Source organism: Haliotis rubra, unplaced genomic scaffold, assembly GCF_003918875.1.
Source record: "Haliotis rubra isolate DU_JTF1 unplaced genomic scaffold, ASM391887v1 Scf2, whole genome shotgun sequence".
Taxonomy (NCBI): Eukaryota; Metazoa; Mollusca; class Gastropoda; order Lepetellida; family Haliotidae; genus Haliotis; species Haliotis rubra.
The window spans coordinates 5,897,602-5,915,361 of record NW_025766002.1 but is presented as its reverse complement, the minus strand read 5'-3'; the positions used below and the strand labels follow the sequence as shown (position 1 = coordinate 5,915,361).

At 38.8% G+C, this 17,760-nt stretch overlaps 1 protein-coding gene across 9 annotated transcripts in view; it reads left to right on the top strand.

Moving 5' to 3' along the window:
- Positions 1 to 17,760, top strand: part of LOC124275423 (choline transporter-like protein 1) — a 233,797-nt gene that overhangs the window by 180,390 nt on the left and 35,647 nt on the right. For all 9 annotated transcript variants that reach the window (XM_046710985.1, XM_046710984.1, XM_046710987.1 and 6 more), the window contains 2 exons: positions 4,551 to 4,652; positions 12,626 to 12,774. In XM_046710985.1, the coding sequence (XP_046566941.1) occupies positions 4,551 to 4,652; positions 12,626 to 12,774 (251 nt within the window). The remainder of the gene's footprint in view (positions 1 to 4,550; positions 4,653 to 12,625; positions 12,775 to 17,760) is intronic.

Here is a 17,760-nt window from a genome sequence, read left to right as displayed (position 1 = left end):
CTAATCACCAGTACATGAAGTCAGCCATCTAACCCACTCAGCCACTGCCTCTTCCACTGGTACAAACAAGCACATAGAACAATCTACTGGACATTTCCCACACACAGTAGTGATAACCAAAAAGGACTTTTAATGGTAGATCTATAATTCCATTCTAATTCTTCAAACTCAGTGTCTACCAAATGGCAGTTTTGCCTGCTGGGTAACTTGTGAAGCTTGCTAGAGTTTAGAGTTGATCTGTTACTGGGTCCAAAAGTCATCAGATGTAAATTAGTTTGTTTCATCCTTACATAACATTAGACAACTAAACCACAATTTAATGACATTATTAGCCACAAAGCAATTAAAGTGATACAACTATGATAAGACTGTGTTCCAGCATGGGAGTTACGATCATCATATAATTAGAGCAGGGATTGGTTTGTTCAACCTCACCCTGGTCCTTAAGAAAATATAATATTCTCAGACCAGATACCATGTTAGTGTTGAACACTGTCCCACGAGTACAGTCTACACAGTATGGTAACGAGTCCAACTCCTGTGCTGCAGCTGTTGAGTTGAACAAGCCACCATCTTTACTCAACCCTTGACTGTGTCATCTCTATTCAAAATTTAAAACTCTTCTCAAAAGCCATCTCTTCCTTAATGCGTATGTAGCATCTGTCAAGATTGTGTGATGTAGGAATAGAATGTGTGACATAGGAATAGAATGTGTGACAGAGGAGTACATTGTGTGCTGTAGGAATAGAATGTGTGACAGAGGAGTACATTGTGTGATGTAGGAATAGAATGTGTGGCATAGGAATAGAATGTGTGACAGAGGAGTACATTGTGTGATGTAGGAATAGAATGTGTGGCATATGGAATAGAATGTGTGACAGAGGAGTACATTGCGTGATGTAGGAATAGAATGTGTGGCATAGGAATAGAATGTGTGACAGAGGAGTACATTGTGTGATGTAGGAGCAGAATGTGTGAGATAGGAATAGAATGTGTGACAGAGGAGTACTTTGTGTGATTAAGGAATAGAATGTGTGACATAGGAATAGAATGTGTGACAGAGGAGTACATTGTGTGATGTAGGAATAGAATGTGTGACATAGGAATAGAATGTGTGACAGAGGAGTACATTGTGTGATGTAGGAATAGAATGTGTGACAGGAGTACATTGTGTGCTGTAGGAATAGAATGTGTGACAGAGGAGTACATTGTGTGATGTAGGAATAGAATGTGTGGCATAGGAATAGAATGTGTGACAGAGGAGTACATTGTGTGCTGTAGGAGCAGAATGTGTGGCAGAGGAGTACATTGTGTGATTAAGGAATAGAATGTGTGACATAGGAATAGAATGTGTGACAGAGGAGTACATTGTGTGCTGTAGGAATAGAATGTGTGACAGAGGAGTACATTGTGTGATGTAGGAATAGAATGTGTGACAGAGGAGTACATTGTGTGCTGTAGGAATAGAATGCGTGAGATAGGAATAGAATGTGACAGAGGAGTACATTATGTGATGTAGGAATAGAATGTGTGGCATAGGAATAGAATGAGTGACTTAGGAATAGAATGTGTGACAGGAGTACATTGCGTGATGTAGGATTAGAATGTGTGACATAGGAATAGAATTTGTGACAGGAGTACATTGTGTGATATAGGGATAGAATGTGTGAGATAGGAATAGATTGTGTGACAGAGGAGTACATTGTGTGATGAAGGAATAGAATGTGTGACATAGGATTAGAATGTGACAGAGGAGTACTTTGTGTGATGTAGGAATAGAATGTTTGACAGAGGAATATGTGGTAAATGCCTCTTACCCTTATTGCCCACAAATATATTTCTGTATATATATTAACACATTATAAGGCTACTAATATAGCGCTGAACTCCTCACCTGATGGGCAAGCTATCAGCACATACAACATGATTGACATTATTACCCCGGATAACCCAAGCTGCCTGTGAGGCTAGAAGGTTAATAGTTACATGACTTATCCCACTGGGTACCCATTTTCTGTTGAGTGAACAGAGGCAATTTGGACAAAACTGACTTGCCTAAGGAAAGACCACATATACCAACTCCTTTTACCTTTTTTAATCCTTTTTCTAGGGCATGGAAAGAAGTGCTTGAAAAATGTTCTATTGTTGCTATTTCACTTGGAATAAATCAAAAAGATTTATGCAATCTTTGCCCATGTAAACATTATGTCACATAAACTACAAAAATGATGGAAATATGAGCGAACAGTGTAGATACCATTTCACACCAGTTGTGTCCCAATGAGACATTGTTCTGTAATATTTTGCAATAGTAATGTGTTATTAATTACGTGTTATTTGATGTGGCGTAATGAAAAGACATTTGTGACTGACTTCTGTTGGAGGCAGAGTTGTTTGATTGAAGCAGTAGGTCATCGCAGTACAAATACTGTCACGCAACCAATAAAATTGTTGTGACCTTTAACAAAAGTGTTTAAGTTGCTCATTGTAATTGTATCGACAGAACAAATGATGATGGCATAATGTTTCTAACTGTAAATTTGCTTTTTTTTCCCCCTAAAATAGGCAGAATTCCTTCATCATCAGCTAATTTTCAATGCATGAACAATCAAAATACCCCATGCTGCAAATACAAAACTGTTAATCTTCTTAATCAAGTTTTGCTTTGACTTTATAAAAGCAATTATGTAAAGATTAGATTTTGTGTTAATGTTTACTCTCATGTTTCAGAGATTTAAAGAATTTTAAGGATAGATGTTCTAGCTCATAGTGTTTGCAAATTACCCAAATGAAACTTTTGAAAAGTAAAAGCGATATTAAAGTATTTCTGTTATGTGTTGAACATGGCTGTAGTGTATCTTTTTCACTTCTTATGTTGAAAAGTTGTTTTGTTATCTTTTTCACTTCTTATGTTGAAAAGTTGTTTAGATAATCAAAAGCCAACATTTTTTTTTTTTCATGGATGTTGGTGTAAAAGAAATCTGTAAAACAAATTCACAAATTTTTATTGCCTTAAAGAAGACGAGCCTCAGGCTAATGACTAGACTTGCACAAGTCTCTAAGGTAATAAATAATATTTTAAATGATAATTATTAAAAGAATATCAACAAATAGGATACATTGTCCCTCTAACAGACTGTACTGTCAACTTATCTAGACTTGCCGCTTAAATGATAGAATTACTGTACATCCATGGGCTTAGCATTCAGTACAGCCTTGGAGCAAGGCTAGCTAATTACAATCCTGGCAACTTGTTCTAATGATGATTTGTTTATCTTCTAATTCAATATCCAAGGATGGAAATGGCACAGTGTGGTGTTTACCCTGGAGCATTGGAAGGATTAAGGTTTTACATGGTCTGTCCAAGATAGGGCATGCACAATTTCACCAGGAAGCATAAAAGAACATCATATCTCCTTCCTTTCATCAGCTTCCCCCAGGACCATGTCAGTGTCTCAGTATATTTCAGCAATCGTTCATTATGATGACTATCTTTGTATACTTCTTTCTTCTCTGCCTTCTCACACTTGCTTCATCAGTTGAAGGAAATTAACCTGAAAACACAGTTGTCATCTACTTCTTCCAAAAGTGTGTGTTGTATGTTAACCAACCCTGCGGCATAAAGGAGTTTGTTTCTTGTCTGGAGTCTCGTTCACTGTTTGGGAAGTTTGAAGAAAATATTTTGTTGTATTTTGTACTGTGGGGATTTTATGATGCTGGCCCTGTCATTGGGGACGATGCCTGTGGTTAAGGGGTATCTTCCTATAGTTGCTATTGACACAAGTCCTCCGTCATTAACCCTACCAAGTCCTCAGTCATAAATCCATCCCAGTCCTCAGTCATTAACCCTACCAAGTCCTTGGTCATTATTCTATCCAAGTCCTCAGTCATTAACCCACCCCAGTCCTATCATTAACCCACCCCAGTCCTCAATCATTAACCCTACCAAGTCCTCAGTCATAAACCCATCCCAGTCCTCAGTCATTAACCCTACTAAGTTCTTGGTTATTATTCTATCCAAGTCCTCAGTCATTAACCCACCCCAGTCCTCAATCATAAACCCTACCAAGTCCTGTCATAAACCCATCCCAGTCCTCAGTCATTAACCCTACCAAGTCCTTGGTCATTATTCTATCCAAGTCCTCAGTCATTAACCGACCCCAGTCCTCAGTCATTAACCCTACAAAGTCCTTGGTCATTAACCTATCCAATCATGAATCAATAACCGACCCTAGTTTTCAGTCTTTAACACATCCCAGTCTTCAGTCATTATCTCATCCCAGTCTTCAGTCATGAACCCATCCCAGTCTTCAGTCATGAACCCACCCCAGTCTTCAGTCATGAACCCACCCTGGTCTTCAGTCATTAACCCACCCCGGTCTTCAGTCATTAACCGATCCTAGTTTTCAGTCTTTAACACATCCCAGTCTTCAGTCATTAACCCTTCCATGTCCTCTGCCACCAATGTGTTATTCCTGAAAGCTCACTCACTCACTCACTCATAATGACATGGAGATATGAATAATTTTTTCTGTTATTTTTCATTTCAGGATTACCGGGATGAGAAGGGGGTTCTGAGCAGTCCAACCCGGAAGCGAGGATGTACAGACATGCTGGCACTCTTCGTCTTCTTCCTCTTCTGGGCTGGAATGGTAGGTGTCTTGCCTTATGATTACAAAGTCCCTGTGATCTGGAGGAGGCTCTAAGTAAGCTGCTTCTTGATGTAAGCTGGGAGATGTCTACAGACGTGTTCATCGGGTTTTACAAAACTGGGATTGGAGGTGTTGAGATGTCTACAGACATATTCATTGGGTTTTACAAAACTGGGATCCACATTGTGAGTGTGTACAGACATATTCATCGGGGATCACTGTGGGTGACTGAGACAGGATCTTGGGGTATGTGTATCAAGCAGTTTGAAAGGAAATTGGCAAATTTGTGGTCAGATTTTTTCAGGTTAATGTTTTGAAGTCTTATTAAGATCAATGGTGCCAGGATTTTTCTAACTTTGCAAACAGATGCTGCAGGTAATCATTACTAAATCCTCTCCCAAGCTTTTAAGTATATAAATTTCTTCCAACTTCACACTCCTTATCTGGAACAAAATCCTAATGCTGTGTGAAGTGCCCAGTCCAAGAATTATAATATTTCTTTGAGGAGGTTCCTGATGAAAAGTGCTGACTGAAATACGTTGGGTTTGTTACCTGACCAATTTCCTGAAAACAGAATGGCTAGTGACTCATGAAATCAGCCTCTTGTTTGCCTGCCCAGGAATCAATTATTTGTAAGGTATCAAGACAGATAATATTGCTGGAATATTATCACTCTCTATTGACGTTGTACTAAACCCTGTAGTTGTGTATATGTCTGTAGTGGATGGTGTGTACTGGTGTATGGATCAACACTTGCCGATGCAACCTGTGAAGGTATGGGTTAGAATGAACCTTCAGTAACCCATGCTTGTCGTAAGAGGAGACTAACGGGATCGGGTTGTCAGGCTCGCTGACTTGGTTGACACAAGTCATTGGTTCCCAATTGCGCAGATCGATGCTCATGCTGTTGATTGTCTGGTTCAGACTTGATTATTTGCAGACTGACGCCATATAGCTGGAATATTGCTGAGTGCGGTGTAAAACTAAACTCACTCACTCACTCAATGCCGATGCGGCTTCAACTCAGTCACCTCGCCTCGCCTCACCTCACCTCACCTCACCTCACCTCACCTCACCATGCCTCACCTCCCATAATTGCAAACTAATGCAGAACATCCAATATGATAATCAAGGATTATCATTAGACATGGACTAGCACAGATGAACACCCTGGCTCTGAACAGCTGTCATACCAAACTTTATCCATGGTGTCTTTTAGCGGCATTTATAAATCCATAAAATATCTTGGTCTTTTATCCATGGTGTTCGATAGTAAAACACTGATAGAACAATCTTGATGACCTGCCTTTAAAATGCTAATGATGGATCGTATGGATGGACAGATGTGATAATGCCCCAGCAATCAGTGTTCATAAAGCAGAGCTGTGATAGATATAGTGCTGGACTTGCAGTGGTCTACCACCATTCTGCATCCTAGGATGCTAATCAGACATATCACGTTTTCCTGGTGAAGGTCCAATTTTCTCAGGGCCCGATATTTATTATTCTTTTCCTTCAAAATGGTGAAAAACAGACACTGTTAGTGGCTATCTATACCACAATTAGATCAAGTGATTGCCACATTCTGGAATATACCACTCCTGGCTAGTTGTTAGTTTCAAGTCCTCGGACTACGTCTGTTATTCAAGTGATAGTTTTTGCATCTGTTCCGTTGTTTTTCGTGTCGTTACTACCTTCTGTAGCAGTGATGCCAAGGACGTCACAAATTCCGGATCAGTTTGGCAAAAACGTTAGGCAGCATGTGGTTGTTTTTCAGTGGCATTCTTGCCTTGATTGGCTCATTCTGGTGATGTTTCTTATGATACTTGTTGACGTTGCACTTGGTTCTGTCCTTGCTTGTCTCGTCATGGAACCCACAGCCAGATGTTACTTTCCTGAAACCAATATGGTTTCACCATACCATTTTCATGATTGTACACGGACAAATATTTGTGTGCTTAGGTGTCCATGTATTTATATTACACATTATTCAGGGAATTACCTTTTTAAAATGATATCTTTCTGTCAAAACAGTTGTGACATATGGATATTAAATAGCCGAAACATATTTTACCGACTCCGTGAGCGATGTTCATGAGTGAAAATATGTTAATGTTTCCATCTCTGTCGTTTAGTCCAGAGCTGTATATTCTGTTCACTGTTTCAGCTCAGCTAATGTGAAAATTATTATGATTTATGAATATAGAAAGGCCAAACATCAGCTACATCTGTAAATATATTTTTGACTGGCAATTCTTCAATGTTTATATTTCTGCTTCAATGTCATTAACTTAAAAACAGTAGTTTCTGAGTAGTTCTTTGACTGTATACAAACAGCAAGTGATTAGAGGAAGCATTAAAAACTCACAAACCAATCAGCTATAATAATGTATAATGACAAGGTGCTCAAAGCATCGTGTCAATTTGAGTTTCAAACAAATGATTTCATTCGTTGAAAGTTGCAGTATTTTGTATGGCATTTTCATGGTAAGGCTTAAGCAGCATTGTATATAATGACCTACTGTGTCCACATCAGAAGCAATGGAAATATTAAATATATTTTTAAAAACAATATCAAGGTTTCAGTTCTGTTTACAAACATAAATCCTTATTGTATGCTGGTTCTACCTCTGCCGTGGCATGTAATCCCAACAGCTGACATGTTTATAGGCAGTTTAGAAAGAATAACTTAAACACCTGTCAATTTCAACCATCCAAATGTACGTCATCCTTAACATTTAAAAAAGAGGCAGCCAATGATTGATGAACACCGAAATGGTTGAAACTAGCATTTTCAACTTGGATGTTTCATTACAACAGCATCTTTGTTGTGTTTAGAGTGTATGCTATAATTAAGGTTTGTCTTTGTCAAGGGTGGAAGGTGCATCAGTGTTTATCTTCAAATCTTATAGATATGTTCAAATTTCAGAAGAGGCCTAAACTAACATTTAATTCAAGTAATCCAGTAGAGTCATCTTATTCAAAATGTACATCTGAAATGAAAATACTGTCAAAATGGAGTCTACAACAATGCTCAATTTCAGAACAGAGGCAATATTATCTTTCCAAATCAATCAGGACCTGTTATGGTTTCACTTTGTAAGTTTTTCTTATTGGACTTTGAGACCAACTGAAAATGGTCCTTTACAATTATTTCCACTCATTTTGATGTATGTATGTTGTTTGTTGGCATGATATTGCCATAATGCCAATTTCTGTGGTCAGGGAGACTTTCATAGCCTCATCTCTACATTCGATGTAAGTGTTTCTTATTGGTCTTTGAGACAAACTGAAAATGGTCCTTTATAACAATTTTTCACTCATTTTTGTATGAAGCTTGTTGGTTGGTACGTTTTTGCCATGATGCCAATTTCTGTGGAGGGAGACTTTCATAGCCTCATCTCTACATTCGATGTAAGTGTTTCTTATTGGTCTTTGAGACAAACTGAAAATGGTCCTTTATAACAATTTTTCACTCATTTTTGTATGAAGCTTGTTGGTTGGTACGTTTTTGCCATGATGCCAATTTCTGTGGAGGGAGACTTTCATAGCCTCATCTCTACATTCGATGTAAGTGTTTCTTATTGGTCTTTGAGACAAACTGAAAATGGTCCTTTATAACAATTTTTCACTCATTTTTGTATGAAGCTTGTTGGTTGGCACGTTTTTGCCTTGATGCCAATTTCTGTGGAGGGAGACTTTCATAGCCTCGTCTCTACATTCGATGGACCTTCATAAGTGTTTCTTATTGGTCTTTGAGACAAACTAAAAATGGTCCTTTATAACAATTTTTCACTCATTTTTGTATGAAGCTTGTTGGTTGGTATTTTGCCAAGCCAATTCTACATTCGATGGACCTTCATAAGTGTTTCTTATTGGTCTTTGAGACAAACTAAAAATGGCCCTTTATAACAATTTTTCACTCATTTTTGTATGAAGCTTGTTGGTTGGTACGTTTTTGCCATGATGCCAATTTCTGTGGAAGGAGACTTGCCTGGTCTCCACATTCCATGGGACTTAGTTCACCATATTTCCATGATGAAGTATCCCTGCTACTGACAACTCCATCTTACTGACACCAACATTTGCATTCGGTGCCTCCAGGGTGAGAGAGACTTATCGGTACAAGTATGGCTTCAGTTTATGCAGGTGCTGTTCAAAGACAAAGGGATTTCTTCCTATTTCCTTCCTCCTTGTGTTGACGTGTAGCCAGTTTAATCCTAAGGCTATCAACAAATTATAAAAAGATGAAAACACTAAAACTGTGTTATATTTGTTGTGCTTCAGTTTCTCATCTTTGTGCAAAACAATGTTTTTTGTCATAGTCTTATAAGAATAGTACTATGGTATTTATCCTGGGTACTTTTAACTCTGAAGGAAATCAATCACAAAGACAGAGTATGAACTTAATATTGTAGATATAAATTCATTACTTATTAAAAGAATGGTTACGTTTTTCAAACCTGCGTAACAAATACATTAGCCAGTAATGACTGCTGGCGCTATTATATACTGTCAAGTCATTGTATTATTAGATGAATATATCATGAGGTAGTTATTAATGGTTTCCAGCTCTTTAAGAAATGTTCCAATTAGCATCACTTCTGTAAATTTTGGTAAATAGCATTCATTCATATTTGAAACCTGAAGACTATACTGTCAATTTACATTTATTACATCATTATAAAGTGGGATTAACTCTTTCTAGATATCCATTGTAGATATGATTGTTTGATTTAGAGATAGTGAAACAGTACGTTCAAGAACATCCTAGTTAGGGTCATCAGGATGTATAGCAATTCCCTTTGATGCATGTTTCATGATGGGAAGTACGTTACGGTTTTGACTGCATGAAACTCTAAATTACCACGGTGATGAGGCCGATACACCTGAGCCGCCAGATTGGTAATTATTCATGAGATGACGCCCTGTGTAATGTCATAAGTCACCTCCCAAGTCGGATAATGAGGCTGTTGTTACCCCATGCTTTACAGTCTTCAAATCAATGGATTTGTGTATTTCTTATTCTTAAATTTGTATTAATTCAGGTTTTCAGTGCCACTGTATTTGAAAATCTAATCATTACTATAATATAGCATGCTGTTTTAGTTGTTGCTAAGTTTTGCTGTTTGTTTTTTTTCTTTTGTTGTTTGTTGATTGTTGTTTTTGTTTTGGTAGGGCAGGGAGAAGGGGTGTCCATGACCATGCCTGATACCTTTGGTCATGGGTTCTAATCCACAGTTTCTCCTGTTGGGTTTGTCTGCACCATAAGCAAGTTTCTTGGTTTCACCAAGTGATTGTATCCATAATCTGCAGGGGCAGTGGGGTAGTCTTAGTAAATAGTTTAAGCTTACGCTCATCCCTCCGAAGACCCGGGTTCGATTCCACATGGGTACAATGTGTCAAGCCCATTTCTGGTGTCTCCCACCGTGATATTGCTGGAATATTGATAAAAGCGACATAAAACTAAACTCACTCACTATAATCTGCGGTGCTTGATGTTTTTCTCCAACATCACGCTGATGATCTATGATATATGGGAATAGTTGTCCTGATACAGTATGTCTGTATGACAATCGAAAGAACTACACACTATCATTACAACAGTACAACCTATGACTTTCTGTAGTGACTTTATTTTGTTTACAGCCACATGTGCAATAACTCTGTACCTGGAGTTTGGCGTAGTAAAAGTGCACATATTAATATTACAGGTTTCTTCGTAGACTTGCTTCAGGGCAATTCCAAGTGATAAGTCTGTGAATGTATAATGATATTGTTACAATAGACAAGTTCATATGCCAAATGACATGTGCACTTTTAACGGACAGCTTGTTCTTTTACCTATATAATCTTAAATTATGATTTAAACATACAATCATACCCTTGGAGACTTGTGCAAGTCTACTTGCACCCATACTGTGCTGTAATTCATATTACTAAGTAATCGTGAACATTCTCAATATCTATTTCCCTTAAGCTTATATTTATTTAATATTTCATGTATAACTAAACATGTCAAAGGCTACAAATGTTAGCATGAAATCCCAGTAACACCTAGCCAGACAGTGGCGTTACCTGGCGTATTGATCCAGTCTGATGGGTAAATTGAGTCCATTAACAATTAAAGGCTTGAAATTGACATGCTTAGACCATGTACTTTGATCTGGGCCATGGGAGTTGTCTATTTCAAAACACCTAGTAGTTTTCATTACGAGTCCGAGGTTACCCATCTGACAGTACTGGAGAAGAGAAGGTCTCTGTCTCTTGATCTTTAGTTTCAAGCTGGGAATAGAAACTCAGGCTATTTTGTGCTGGTAGATATTGTCTGGGACGCTGTAGCTTTCACAAAACTGAAATGTTCACGTCATGGTTGTTTGAATGAGGATCTAAGAGTCCATGTGGGGAATATTATAAATTTACATCGTCTTTTTAAAGATGGTACTTGTTGTCTCCCTGCCTGGCGCAAGTCCACAAAGGATATTTGAAAAATCATTCGGCTCCGAGTATTGTGTGTGAGTAGGGTATAGACTGTGGCATGGTATCTCAGTGGGGTTTCTGTTTCACACACACAGGCAAGCACACACGCATGCTCACACACATGCACGCACACACACACACACCAACACTCACTTGGTCACACTAACACAACACTCTCACACATACGTATGCACACGCACACACATTCACACCAATGTGCGAATATGGTACTATGGAATTGTAGTTATCTTGAATGCAATGTCAACTGTCCTTGTATGGAAAGACCCAGGGTAGAATAGGTCTTCAGCAAACCATGCTTGCCACAAAAGGCGACTATGACTTGTCGTAAGAGGCGACTAACGGGATCGGGTGGTCAGACTCGCTGACTTGACACATGTCATCGGTTCCCAATTGCGCAGATTGATGCTCATGCTTGCTGTTGATCACTGGATTGTCTGGTCCAGACTTGATTATTTATAGACCGCCGCCATATAGCTGGAATATTGGTGAGTGTGGCGTAAAACTAAATTCACTCACTCACTCCTTTTATGAAGGTAATGGTTTCAGACTCAGAGTAACACAAATCACAACTAATCAGCAGTTAACTCTGAAATATGTAATTGTGAGTCCTGCAGACTTTCAGAATTATTACGGTTGTCCCAGGAGCTCAGTGACCTCTGTATTTTCATCAATGTCTACACATCCAGTAACACAGTGTGGCTTTCTTGACTACCAAGACTTTATTAAATGACATCATTATATGTTCTGAAAGTTGTGATTTCCTTGCTCAAAGCAAAAATCATTGGTTTTGTCATTAAAATGGGATATGAATAGTCTGAACATAGTATCAAACTCTGTCTGTAATTAATGATTGGCCAATAGCCTACCCTCCAGAAAAGAACTCAAAAACACAATACAGGTCGTACTCCAAACACCAATGTGACCTCATTCAGTGTAGTCCTAGGCAGTTCTTCAAAAGTCCTAAATTTTCCAATTTCCATAAATTGAATCGCTTCCCGAACCCCTTTGAGCAAATTTATCTTACTAACTAACTTACGTATCACAAAGCCCTGTAACAGCAACGTATAAACCTATGCTTTTTTGGTCAATTACAAAAGGATTTAGTAAATGCAGTCCTATTACAGATATTCCTGGAAACAAGCTTCCATTGATCCTCGTGTCCAACCTGTCTTAGGCTTGACAAACTCATTCACTTAAGAATTGGTGGATGTGAGGGGAGATATAAATGTTTAATTGCAGTCTGTCTTGGAGGCCTTGGTGCCGGGTTTGTCCTGAACCAATTCCAGAATGCAATATGGTATCAGCACTAATCAAATCGAAATAGTTGTTTTGTAACAGCAGGGTAAGATCTTCACAAATCAAATCCAAATTGTCTTTTTTGTAATTTCTACCTACACTCAATCCACTCCGTCCTCCATTAACACCTGTAAACTTTTAAGATCCTAATTCAATGCTCTCTATTTTTATTGCAGATTTTCATTGCGGCTTTCTCAATAACAAAGGGTGACGCCTTCCGCCTGGCCTACGGCTACGACAGTTATGGGAATACATGCGACGAAGATAACAGAGACAAGGCCATTCCCAATATTAAACATTCGGGACTTAACTTGAAGGGGAAATCGTAAAGAATGATTTGTGTAAATGCAGAAGTCTCATGAGAAATTACATGGCAAGGTGTTAAGCTGTTTAAAACCTTTCAGAAAATCAAAACAAATTTGATGTAGTACAGGTGGCAGTCTGCAAATGGTTTTCTGTCGCCTACCACCTCATACAAACAACTTCTGGTATTTATTCAGTCATGTGAGATGGAGATGCAGAAAAATTCATTCAAGTCAAAGTCAGTTTTCACTGATGATACAATGCCGGTATTCTAATGATGCTAATCAAGTATGATTTGTGAAATGGGGTGAAAACCTTGGATGATGATGACACTTGTCATAAATGATTACTAAATGTCAGAATTGAGAGGACCAATGAAAGAAGTGGAAAACAACAAGTCTAAGCTCCTCACAGTGTGAGATTGTCTGTAAAGAATACCATGTAATGAGGTATCGGTGTGAGGAGTTTGCTGTGTGTACACTGCTGGCTGGGACCAGTGGAATACAAGGAGTATAGCCTCCTCTTTATCAAAGCCATTGGACTGACCCAAATGACTTTCATGTATATGTTATGAAGTCTAGTATCATCAGCTTAGGGACTGAAAACATCTGTTGATGTGAATATCAGTACAGTATTTCTGGTGTTGTTAGCTCACTAAACACAAGACACAAGACACAAAACACATCGGTTCTGATTTGAAACTATACAGTTTGTGGGGGAAAATGTACACATTGTTTCTATGAAATCTAACTTACTCTTTTGAACCAAAGAGCTAATGTTGTCAGAAAGTATTTGAAGGTCATCCTTATTATTGTGGGTTTACGTTTGTTCTTCAGCTGTGGAGCAAGAGGTCAAAAGGAATTTTAAAAAAAATGAATATAACAATAGAGCTTAAAAGCTTTGGTTGAGAGAGAATTCAACTAATGAGTTAGCTATTGAGATGTGCTGAAAGAGTCTCCACCTCAAGCATGATTCAAAGTGCATGTCCTTCATAATCTCACTGCATTGTTTATTGTGAAATGCTTGTTGTTAGGAGCTTAGGAAACAGAAAAAACAGAGAGGACAAAGTGCATTGATGCAATGTTATTGTCAGAGTTACTTCCCTTTTTTAATTTTGTTTAATATCCTTCAAATGAATTTTACTCCTGAGTGTGATCAGACAATTTTTTTTTAGTTAGGATGAAAACAACAACATTTGAATTGTTCACTAGTATTGTAATTTGGGATGGGCTAGAGAAACAGTAAAGGCATGATACTTTTATGAATTACAGCTCCTTATTCTGTTATCATATGATGTTTCAGTACAGGTCCTTATACTGTTGTCAATCACTCTTGCTTGATTGGGGCCGTGGGGTAGCCTAGTGGTTAACACATTCGCTCATGACGCCAAAGACCCGGGTTCGATTCCCCACATGGGTACAATGTGTGAAGCCCATTTCTGGTGTCCCCCCATCGTGATATTGCTGGAATATTGCTAAAAGTGACGTAAAACCATACTTACTCCCTCACTCTTGCTTGTTAACAGTATAAGGATCTATAAGAAGTTATCATCCATAAAGTATCTTGCCTTTACTTACCAACGTCCACATCCCAGTCTGGTGAACCACAAGGACATTAGGTGGACACTCATCTGTAGTCTTACAATATATTGCTTTTCTTTGGCATGAAACCCGTGATCATGAGCTCAAATCCCAGTACTATAAGGATCTATAACAAAACAACGCATCATAATAGAATAAAGAAGTTGTCATCCACAAAAGTATCCTGTTTTTACTGTTACTGACCACCGTCTAAATGTGGGTCAGGTAAAACACAAGGACATTAGGTGGCCCACGATACATTGCATCATAATAGAATAAAGAACTTGACATCCATAACAGTTTCTAGCCTTTACTTAAGTTGTTGTAGTTGATAATGTGCATGAATTTGCATATATTGGTCTTTCTTAATGCTTTTTTATAACATGTACTCCTCTTATAAGTATTGTTCCAAAACACTTGTGTATAAACTACTCTTTCATGTGCAGCATCTGTATAAGTACTGGTCATAGATATTGAAGCATGGAAGTTTGGAAACTTTTTGCGTGTAGTTTTGCCAAGAGCTGAAAGTTAGATCTGTCTCAGTAACATGGCGACATAGTGACATTTCTCCTTCTACATAACAGTGTGTTAATGAGGTGATAAGTCAACTGATTCAGTTACTGAAACAGCACCTGTCCAGAGTGGATCTGGTTTCAATCCACTATGTCTCCAACACACTTAACACCAGAACAAGTGTCCACCAGATCATTTTTTCTATAGCTCTTAACAGTGTGTAGCATGGTCTAAGGCAGAGTAGGTCAACAGTGCTGATGTTTGTCTCCCAAAGCAAACAGAATTGAGTTCCTGAGACAAAAATGGTTTGTTAAGCCTACCTAGAGCTTGAATAGGTGATGATAATGTTTCTCTGGACTATTGATTGGAGCGGAGCAGCAGCATGGACACTGTTCTCTGGCCTTGTCCTCGTCTCGTCCATATTGTATCCATTGATACATCACAGCCTCATCCACAAGACTAAAGATGTAGTCGTTTACTCCTCCATCACTTGCCTGGTCAAGACTTGATTGTTTACACTGGCTGCTGTTGTATGGCAGAAGTAGTGCACTGTGTACTGTATACAAGGCAACAAAAAAACACAGGCTTTTTATGCAAGTCTTGTGCATGGTGGGTGCTACCCATAGGGCATTTCATGCTTAATCCATACAAATAGTTTATTCACTGATTTTGGGTGACCCATATATATATGGTTTTGTTTCTGTTATTTTGCCATATTCCCAATAGAATTTTTCTGTGAATGATGAATACCTTTTCTGTTGAATTTTTATATTATATGTCCTTGTTTCCTCATTGCGGGGGGCGGTGGGGTAGCCTAATGGTTAAAGGGTTGGCTCGTCACGCCAAAACCTGGGTTCGATTCCCCACATGGGTACAATGTGTGAAGCCCATTTCTGGTGTCCCCTGCCGTGATGTTGCTGGAATATTGCTAAAAGCTGCGTAAAACCAAACTCAGTCAGTCAGTCCTCATTGCGGTGGGGTAGCCTAGTGGTTAAAGTGTTCACTCGTCACACCGAAGACCTGGGTTCGATTCCCCACATGAGCACAATGTGTGAAGTCCATTTCTGGTGTCACCCGCCATGATATTGCTGGAATATTACTAAAAATGGCGTAAAACCCTACTCACTCACTCACTCCATAATAGAATAAAGAACTTGACATCCATAACAGTTTCTAGCCTTTACTTAAGTTGTTGTAGTTGATAATGTGCATGAATTTGCATATATTGGTCTTTCTTAATGCTTTTTTATAACATGTACGCCTCTTATAAGTATTGTTCCAAAACACTTGTGTATAAACTACTCTTTCATGTGCAGCATCTGTATAAGTACTGGTCATAGATATTGAAGCATGGAAGTTTGGAAACTTTTTTCGTGTAGTTTTGCCAAGAGCTGAAAGTTAGATCTGTCTCAGTAACATGGCGACATAGTGACATTTCTCCTTCTACATAACAGTGTGTTAATGAGGTGATAAGTCAACTGATTCAGTTACTGAAACAGCACCTGTCCAGAGTGGATCTGGTTTCAATCCACTATGTCTCCAACACACTTAACACCAGAACAAGTGTCCACCAGATCATTTTTTCTATAGCTCTTAACAGTGTGTAGCATGGTCTAAGGCAGAGTAGGTCAACAGTGCTGATGTTTGTCTCCCAAAGCAAACAGAATTGAGTTCCTGAGACAAAAATGGTTTGTTAAGCCTACCTAGAGCTTGAATAGGTGATGATAATGTTTCTCTGGACTATTGATTGGAGCGGAGCAGCAGCATGGACACTGTTCTCTGGCCTTGTCCTCGTCTCGTCCATATTGTATCCATTGATACATCACAGCCTCATCCACAAGACTAAAGATGTAGTCGCTTACTCCTCCATCACTTGCCTGGTCAAGACTTGATTGTTTACACTGGCTGCTGTTGTATGGCAGAAGTAGTGCACTGTGTACTGTATACAAGGCAACAAAAAACACAGGCTTTTATGCAAGTCTTGTGCATGGTGGGTGCTACCCATAGGGCATTTCATGCTTAATCCATACAAATAGTTTATTCACTGATTTTGGGTGACCCATATATATATGGTTTTGTTTCTGTTATTTTGCCATATTCCCAATAGAATTTTTCTGTGAATGATGAATACCTTTTCTGTTGAATTTTTATATTATATGTCCTTGTTTCCTCATTACGGGGGGCGGTGGGGTAGCCTAATGGTTAAAGGGTTGGCTCGTCACGCCAAAACCTGGGTTCGATTCCCCACATGGGTACAATGTGTGAAGCCCATTTCTGGTGTCCCCTGCCGTGATGTTGCTGGAATATTGCTAAAAGCTGCGTAAAACCAAACTCAGTCAGTCAGTCCTCATTGCGGTGGGGTAGCCTAGTGGTTAAAGTGTTCACTCGTCACACCGAAGACCTGGGTTCGATTCCCCACATGAGCACAATGTGTGAAGTCCATTTCTGGTGTCACCCGCCATGATATTGCTGGAATATTACTAAAAATGGCGTAAAACCCTACTCACTCACTCACTCACTCACTCCTCATTTTCAGTTTAGTGATGTCATACACAATGTTGTTGTTTAACACTTCACCCTGTCATACTCCACCTGATAGAGAATATTCATGTCTGAAACAATCATGTGATCGTTATTGAAGGATGTTATCAATATCTGATTTAGTTTCAAATAAATCACTATAGATTTAATGTTGTATGCTAAATAATTGGTAAGTCTCTGCAAATGCACAAGACACTTCCTAATAAGCACTACCATTAAATATCCTCTAACCTCAAGGCACTTATTAAACTGACTACGGTATATCACTTTCCTACCAGTCCAACCGCCTCCGTGGTGTAGTGGTTAGAGCGTCCGCCCGGAGAGCGGAAAGTCGCGGGTTCAATCCCCGACTGTGTCATACCAAAAGACGTTAA